Source organism: Oncorhynchus nerka, linkage group LG15, assembly GCF_034236695.1.
Source record: "Oncorhynchus nerka isolate Pitt River linkage group LG15, Oner_Uvic_2.0, whole genome shotgun sequence".
Lineage (NCBI taxonomy): Eukaryota > Metazoa > Chordata > Actinopteri > Salmoniformes > Salmonidae > Oncorhynchus > Oncorhynchus nerka.
The window spans coordinates 84006702-84015603 of NC_088410.1; the positions used below are offsets into that span (position 1 = coordinate 84006702).

The window sequence follows — 8902 nt, forward strand, 5'->3', positions numbered from 1 at the left end:
CTGGCTCTACCCTAACCCTAGCTCCACGTGTACACCCTGGCTCTACCCTAACCCTAGCTCCACGTGCACATCCTGGCTCTACCCTAACCCTAGCTCCATGTGCACACCCTGGCTCTACCCTAACCCTAGGTCCACGTGCACACCCTGGCTCTACCCTAACCCTAGCTCCACGTGCACACCCTGGCTCTACCCTAACCCTAGCTCCATGTGCACACCCTGGCTCTACCCTAACCCTAGCTCCATGTGCACACCCTGGCTCTACCCTAACCCTAGCTCCATGTGCACACCCTGGCTCTACCACATTTACATCTACCCTAACCCTAGCTCCATGTGCACACCCTGGCTCTACCCTAACCCTAGCCATAATCCTAACCCTAACCCTAGCCATAACCCTAGCCATAACCCTAACCCTAGCCATAACCCTAACCCTAGCCATAACCCTAACCCTAGCCATAACCCTAACCCTAACCCTAGCCATAACCCTAACCCTAGCCATAACCCTAACCATGCCATAAAGTCCTCATGAAGGGGTGAATAGAAAGCTCGGAGGCAGCATCATGACATTGAGTTGTAAAGTTTCTAATGTCTCTCTATGACTGACATCCCTGCACAAACGTTGAACATTTCTGCCTGCCTGGCCCAATGTTGAACTCTCTGCTCAGACGAGACTAGCATGGTCAGAAGGGGTCATGTTAGACATTTGTAGATATGCTAGGCTGGTGGTTTATTAAACATGTGTAGCAGTGGTATGTGTGTACAGGAAGCTTAGAGCCATTAACACCCTCTGCTTCCTCTGCTGGAGTCAAAAGGAGCTCTGAGAGTACGGTAACACACAGTCAGACTGCTATGGCTGCTGCTGAAGACAAGGCCAACACTGTGTAGGGGATGGGGGAGGGCATAGGGTTTAGGATACAGGGAGGGCACAGGGTATATGTGGGCTAAGGGAGGGGACAGGTTATACTTTAGGTAGGGCATAGGGAGAGTATCTCCATAAACTACCAGTATACTAGCTACCAATGAAGAGAGCTTCGTTAGGCCTAAAGCAACAGTGACATCACAACCAGACAAAATAAACAGGCTCACTGCATGAGGAGGGTTGATCTCCTATTTTCTCTGCTATGGTAGCCTAGTGGTTTTTATTTATTTTATTTCACCTTTATTTAACCAGGTAGGCTAGTTGAGAACAAGTTCTAATTTACAACTGCGACCTGGCCAAGATAAAGCATAGCAGTGTGAACAGACAGCAACACAGAGTTACACATGGAGTAAACAATTAACAAGTCAATAACACAGTAGAAAAAAAAAAGAAAAAAAGAGAGAGTCTATATGCATTGTGTGCAAAAGGCATGAGGAGGTAGGCGAATAATTACAATTTAGCAGATTAACACTGGAGTGATAAATGATCAGATGGTCATGTACAGGTAGAGATACTGGTGTGCAAAAGAGCAGACAAGTAAATAAATAAAAACAGTATGGGGATGAGGTAGGTGAATTGGGTGGGCTATTTACCGATGGACTATGTACAGCTGCAGCTGCTCAGATAGCAGATGTTTAAAGTTGGTGAGGGAGATAAAAGTCAGAGGCAGGTAGCCTAGTGGTTAGAGGCAGGTAGCCTAGTGGTTAGAGGCAGGTAGCCTAGTGATTAGAGCATTGGGCCAGTAACCAAAAGGTTGCTAGATTGAATCCCTGAGCTGAAAAGGTAAAAATCTGTCGTTCTGCCCCTGAACAAGGCAGTTAACCCACTGTTCCCCGGGTGCCAAAGACGTGGATGTCGATTAAGGCAGCCCCACGCACCTCTCTGATTCAGAGGTTGTGTTAAATGCAGAAGACACATTTGAGTTGAATGGATTCGGTTGGACAACTGTCTCTCTCCCCCTCTTTTCCTGTGGAAGCAGTGACCAAAGACTGATTCAACGCCTGGAGAGAGAGACAGAGACTTTTGTTTATTATCTATTTCACTTGCTTTGGCTATGTAAACATCTGTTTCCCATGCCAATAAAGCCTGTTGAATTAGAGAGAGAGAGAGAGAGAGAGAGAGAGAGAGAGAGAGAGAGAACAGGAGAGAGAGAGAACAGGAGAGAAAGAGAACAGGAGAGAGAGAGAACAGGAGAGAGAGAGAGAGAGAGAGAGAGAAACAGGAGAGAGAGAGAGAGAGAGAGAGAGAGAGAACAGGAGAGAGAGAGAGAACAGGAGAAAGAGAGAACAGGAGAGAGAGAGAACAGGAGAGAGAGAGAACAGGAGTGAGAGAGAGTGTGTGTAGGTGTGTATCTATGTGTGAGTTTCTACAACAGCAACTTTAGAGACCTTTAATTAAAAGATAACACTATCATTTTGTGAGGTTGCAGTTTTAGACCAAGGAGGGGTAAAGTAAGAAACTGTACAGTATTGGGCTTCCCTCAGACACAAAATGGCTGTAATGCAACACTCACGATCAGGTTCATTTGGAAGTGGTGGTGGTGGATGGAGTGAGTGGAAGCTCTATGTGGAACACACACACGCACACACGATAAATACATATAGAGGGATTAGTGCTTCTAGTCCAAACTGCTCTATGAGATTATAACCTGCATTTTATTAAGATTATACGTACTATATGGATCTAGAATGGATCCTATATATGTACACTACCGTTCAAAAGTTTGTGGTCACTTAGAAATGCACATTTTCTAATGATCAATTAGCCTTTTAAAATGATCAACTTGGATTAGCTAACACAACGTGCCATTGGAACACAGGACTGTGTTCCATGGGCCTCTGTACGTCTATGTAGCATTTCCATTCAAAATCAGCCATTTCCAGCTACAATAGTTATTTACAACATGAACAATGTCAACACTGTTTTTCTGATCAAATCTATGTTATTTTAATGGACAAAAACAAGGACATTTCTAAGTGACCCCAAACTTTTGAACGATGGTGTATATATGTACGATGTGGATCTAGAATGGATCCTATACACTACCGGTTAAATGTTTTAGAACACCTACTAATTCAAGCGTTTTTCTTTATTTCTACTATTTTCTACATGGTAGAATAAGTGTGAAGACATCAAAACTATGAAATAACATATATGGAATCATATAGTAACCAAACAAAAGTATTAAACAAATAAAAATATATTTTAAATTTGAGATTCTTCAAATAGCCACCCTTTGCCTTGATGAACAGTGTCACATCTGGAGGAAACCTGGCACCATCCCTACGGTGAAGCATGGCGGTGGCAGCATCATGCTGTGGGGATGTTTATCAGTGGCAGGGACTGAGAGACTAGTCAGGATCGAGGCAAAGATGAACGGAGCATAGTGCAGAGAGATCCTTGATGAAAACCTGCTCCAGATTGCCCAGGACCTCTGAATGTCCCTGAGTGGCCCAGCCAGAGCCTGGACTTGAACCAGATCTAACATTTCTGGAGAGACCTGAAAAAAGCTGTGCAACGACGCTCCCCATACGACCTGACAGACCTTGAGAGGATCTGCAGAGAAGAATAGGAGAAACTCAATATGTGCAGGCAAAACAGTCCTGTATCTGACCACTTCCGTATTGAGCGAGTCACTTGTATTTCCTTCTTAGTTTTTACATTTACATTTACATTTAAGTCATTTAGCAGACGCTCTTATCCAGAGCGACTTACAAATTGGTGCTTTCACCTTATGACATCCAGTGGAACAGCCACTTTACAATAGTGCATCTAGGTCTTTTAAGGGGGGGGGAGGGGGAGAAGGATTACTTTATCCTATCCTAGGTATTCCTTAAAGAGGTGGGATTTCAGGTGTCTCCTGCTTGTAAGCAGGAATCAGGAGGATAGAATTATGGTCAGATTTGCCAAATGGAGGGCGAGGGAGAGCTTTGTATGAGTCTCTGTGTGTGGAGTAAAGGTGGTCTAGAGTTTTTTCCCCTCTGGTTGTACATGTGACATGGTGGTAAAAATGAGATAAAACGGATTTAAGTTGGCCTGCAGTAAAGTCCCTTGCTACTAGGAGTGTCGCTTCTGGATGAGCATTTTCTTGTTTGCTTATGGCCTTACAGAGTTGGTTGAGTGCGATCTTATTGCCAGCATCGGTTTGTGGTGGTAAATAGATGGCTATGAATAATATAGATGAGAACTCTCTTGTTAGATAGTGTGGTCTACAGCTTATCATAAGGTACTTTATCTCAGGCGAGCAATACCTCGAGACTTCTTTAATATTTGACATCGCGCACCAGGTGTTATTGACAAATAGACACACACCCCACCCCCTGTAGCTTCTCTGTCCTGCCGGTGCATGGAAAATCCCACCAGCTCTATATTATCCGTGTCGTCGTTCAGCCACGACTTGGTGAAACATAAGATATTACAATTTTTAATGTCCTGTTGGTAGTATAATCTTGATCGTAGGTCATCTATTTTATTTTCCAATGATTGCACGTTGGCCAATAGAAGAGATGGCAGTGGGAGTTTACTCAATCGCCTACGAATTCTCGTAAGGCAGCCTGACCTCCGCCCCCTTTTTTCCCGTCTTTTCTTCACGCAAATCTTTCCTGTCTTCTGTCCTTCCCTTTTTGTCCTTGACTATCTTTACCTATCATCTCTCTGCCCTCTCCCTTTGGCCTCTCTCTCCGCCCTCTCCCTGAGCCCTCTCACTCTACCCTCTCCCTGTGCCCTCTTTCTCTACCCTCTCCCTCTGCCCTCTCCCTCTCCCTCTCCCTCTGCCCTCTCCCTGTGCTCTCTCACTCTACCCTCTCCCTGTGCCCTCTCTCTACCCTCTCCCTGTGCCCTCTCACTCTACCCTCTCCCTGTGCTCTCTCACTCTACCCTCTCCCTGTGCCCTCTCACTCTACCCTCTCCCTGTGCCCTCTCACTCTACCCTCTCCGAGCCCTCTCCATGTGCCCGCTCCCTGTGCCCTCTCCCTGTGCCCTCTCCACGTGCCCTATCCCTCTACCCTCTACCCTCTCCATGTGCCCTCTCCCTCTACCCTCTCCATGTGCCCTCTCTCTCTACCCTCTCCCTGAGCCCTCTCCCTCTACCCTCTCCCTGAGCCCTCTCCCTCTGCCCTCCCTCCCCTCTGCCCTCTCCCTGAGCCCTCTCTCTACCCTCTCCCTGAGCCCTCTCCCACTACCCTCTCCATGTGCCCTCTCCCTGTGCCCTCTCCCTCTCCCCTCTCCCCTTCTCCCTGTGCCCTCTCCCTGTGCTTTCTCCCTCTACCCTCTCCCTGTGCCCTCTCCCTCTCCCTCTACCCTGTGCCCCTCTCCCTGTGCCCTCTCACTGTGCCCTCTCCCTGTGCCCTCTCACTCTACCTTCTCCCTGTGCCCTCTCCCTGTGCCCTCTCCCTGTGCCCTCTACCCTCTCCATGTGCCCTCTATCCCTCTCCATGTGCCCTCTATCCCTCTCCCTGTACCCTCTCCCTCTGCCCTCTCCCTGTACCCTCTCCCTGTGCCCTCTCCCTGTGCCCTCTCCCTGTGCTTTCTCCCTGTACCCTCTCCCTCTCCCTGTGCCCTCTCCCTCTACCTGTGCTTTCTCCCTGTGCCCTCTACCCTCTCCCCTCTCCATGTACCCTCTCCATGTGCCCTCTACCCTCTCCCTGTGCCCTCTCCCTGTGCCATCTCCCTGTGCCCTCTCCATGTGCCCTATCCCTGTGCCTTCTCCTTGTGCCCTCTCCCTGTGCCCTCTCCCTGTGCCCTCTCCCTCTACTCTCTCCCTTTGCCTTCTCCCTCTCCCTGTGCCCTCTCCCCTCTCCATGTGCCCTCTCCCTCTGCCCTCTCCCTGTGCCCTCTCCCTCTACCCTCTCCCTGTGCCTTCTCCCTGTGCCCTCTCCCTCTACCCTCTACTCTCTCCCTTTGCCCTCTCCCTGTGCCCTCTCCATGTGCCCTCTCCCTCTACCCTCTCCCTGTGCCTTCTCCCTGTGCCCTCTCCCTCTACCCTCTCCATGTGCCCTCTCTCCCTCTCCCTTTGCCCTCTCCCTGTGCCCTCTCCCCTCTCCCTGTGCCCTCTCCCTCTACCCTCTCCCTGTACCCTCTCCCTCTAACCTCTCCCTGTGCCCTCTCCCTCTGCCCTCTCCCTGTGCCCTCTCTCTCCCCTTAGTTTCCTTTCTCCTCATCGCCAACTCTTCTTCTCCTTTATACCGCTCTTTCCACTCTCTCTTACACTCTCTCTTTCCACTCTCTCTTACACTCTCTCTTACACTACCATTCTCTTCCATTTTCTTGCTCTCTTCTCCCCCTCCCCACTTCAGTTCTCTCTGAGCACCCTGACATAGAGCCTACATAGGACAGAAAGAGTGGAGGAGTCCATGAAGAGTAGAGCAGAAAGATGCTATGTGTACTGAAGAAAGTAGTGTGATGTTGTGTGTGAGAGAGCACCGTGGTGACAGAGAACCGTGGTGACAGAGAACTGTGGTGATAGAGAACCAGTAGGATTGAATGTGGGCTAGATGACACCTGAGCCATGTTTAAACACATACAGACACAAACATGCCACTCCCTTACCCTCCAGAGCAGTCACACATGGGAAGATAACTGGGACCAAAATACCCCCATACAGATATGACAATGGCAGATGACCTACAGTAGTACTGACACATGCACTAGCTTAATATTCCATAAACACAAGCATAACTCTAGACTTCCTAAACTAACTTTGTCCTTCTCTCTCTCTCTCTCTTTCTCACTCCCTCATTCCTGTCTCTCTGCATAGGCTAATGCCTGAAGCTGTGACACTGAGAGGGAGGGGAGGCTGGAGGAGGATAGGGGGACAGAGAGACGAGTCTGGGAGGACAAGATAATGAGGTTTCCATAGGAGGTTGCTGGCTGCAGCTCTGAATGCTTGGCAAAGTCACGCTCTCTCACTCTCTCTGAAGAGTATATTGCTAGTCTAGTCCTGGCCTGATAGTGCACTTCACATTTAAGCCAGACGCAACAACAGCCAGCAGTATCCACCTTGGTATGAGGTCAATATCCAAGCCTCATCTTCAAACTATGATGTCACAGCACATCCCTCAAAGCAATTCTGCACTATCATCCCATATCACACCAAGTGAAAGAAAAGCAATCAAGCACAAACCATCTCTATTATATTGTAGTAAAGCAACAGTTACACCTTCCTCCTGAAGAACTGGAAATGAATGTGTCCTCTACTGTCATGGTTTAGCCCACTACTTACTTTTACACTTGAGCGCCTGCTGGGCGTTGATTGGCTGGTTACAAACGTCGCACCAGTCCTGAGTAACTGTTCTGGTCCAGAACAGGTGGCCCTCCCCTGTCTCCGCACGCACACGCGGGTCCTCCTGCTCCTGGGAGGCAAATATTGACCAGGCCTCCTTCCGGTGTGGTTCTGTGCGCGCGAGTTTAACGACCCCTGTCCTTCCCTGTGTCAACCGCTCCATCGGTGGCCCCCCGGTGTCCCCTTTGGTACCCGGCCCGGTGGTCTCACCAGGGAGGCTGTGTGATGCGCGCATCCTGACTGGCCGGTCCCGATGTGAGTGTGCGCCAGTGTGTCCGTTTGTGGGCGCGCTTGATCTGTCACACTTGGCATCTGCTATCTGTTCGTTGGCCGATGTGCTTGACCGAACATTTGTGACGGTCTTCAGTGAACTCCCTCCGTCATCGGCATAGTCATTGCCGCTTGCCCTCCGTCCGCTTTGACCAGTGTCCTCCCTCGCCGCCGTCGTGTCTCTCTCCGTGTGCCCACAATCAGGCCTGCTGCTGTCGCGTTCTTTGTCGAAGCTACGTGGCACCAGCTCCGGCTGAGCCCCACTTCTCACCCCGGGATTCCCCCCTCCTACCTCGGCTGCTGCTCTTTGGTGTGCCGGGGTCAGGGACGAGTTTAGCGGGGTTGCTGTGACTGCTGATAAGACCGACACCGAACCGCACTCCCGCTTCACCGATATCTTCCTGGTCACCATATTCTCCAGGGAGTATTTCCTCGGTAACGTTATTTTCTTCTTCCCGGTGGCCGTTATTTCCTTAAAGAAAAACTCCTGGTCTGGGCTAGGACGATGCTGTCTTGGTCCTACCACACTCACTGAAGCCATTGCCCTGCTCCTAATACAATGCCCTAATAACGTGTGTGTATCGGTGCGTGTGCGGTGAATGTAAACTAAATTGAAGCACGAGCCAGGCATGAAGTGTGACACATCTGCAACGACGATTCTGAAAGCGTTTAAATGCCACAGGGGGACGAGCACTCTTAAAGCGGCAGTGTGCTTAATCCAGGGATTTTTCAGTGATTTTACATGACAGTGTAGACTAACCAGAGATTAAACTACTACTAGGTTACTTCTACTAATACTACAGTACTATTATTATTTGTACTACTATTACAGTAGCCTACTACTACACTATTTATAGCCATGACGAGCTTTGAAAGGCTGGTCATGGCTCACATCAACATCATCATGCTGGAAACTCTAGACCCACTCTGCCCCAACAGATCCACAGATGACACAATCTCAACCGCACTCCACACTGCCCTTTCCCACCTGGACAAAAGGAACACCTATGTGAGAATGCTTTGACTACAGCTCAGTGTTCAACACCATAGTGCCCTCAAAGCACATCAATAAACTAAGGACCCTGGGATTAAACACCTCCCTCCTCAACTGGATCTTGGACTTCCTGACGGGCCGCCCCCTGGTGGTAAGGGTAGGCAACACATCTGCCACGCTGATCCTCAACACTGGGGCCCCTCAGGGGTGCGTGCTTAGTCCCCCCGTACTCTCTTTTCACCCACGACTGCGTGGCCAACTACGACTCCAACAACATCATTAAGTTTTCTGATGATACAACAGTGGTAGGCCTGATCACTGACAACGATGAGAGCCTATAGGGTGGTCAGAGACCTGGTAGTGTGGTGCCAGGACAACAACCTCTTCCTCGATGTGAGCAAGACAAAGGAAATGATTGTGGACTACAGGGGCTGTAGTGGAG

General features: G+C 49.4%; 1 protein-coding gene and 1 long non-coding RNA gene across 3 annotated transcripts in view; both read right to left on the reverse strand.

Moving 5' to 3' along the window:
* LOC115118667 (ras association domain-containing protein 5-like) overlaps nucleotides 1-8246 on the reverse strand; it is a 42164-nt gene extending 33918 nt beyond the window's left edge. The window contains exon 1 of one of the 2 annotated variants that reach the window (XM_029647349.2): nucleotides 7137-8246. In XM_029647349.2, coding sequence (XP_029503209.2) covers nucleotides 7137-8097 — 961 coding nt within the window. In that variant the 5' untranslated portion in view covers nucleotides 8098-8246. The remainder of the gene's footprint in view (nucleotides 1-7136) is intronic. The other variant, XM_029647348.2, reaches the window with a different exon arrangement.
* On the reverse strand, nucleotides 1092-4630 carry LOC135559926 (uncharacterized). Its single transcript, XR_010458611.1, has 2 exons — nucleotides 3150-4630; nucleotides 1092-2478 (listed from the first exon to the last, which is right to left on the reverse strand). It is a non-coding gene; the product is annotated as an uncharacterized LOC135559926 (long non-coding RNA).
* Nucleotides 8247-8902: the final 656 nt, after the last annotated feature.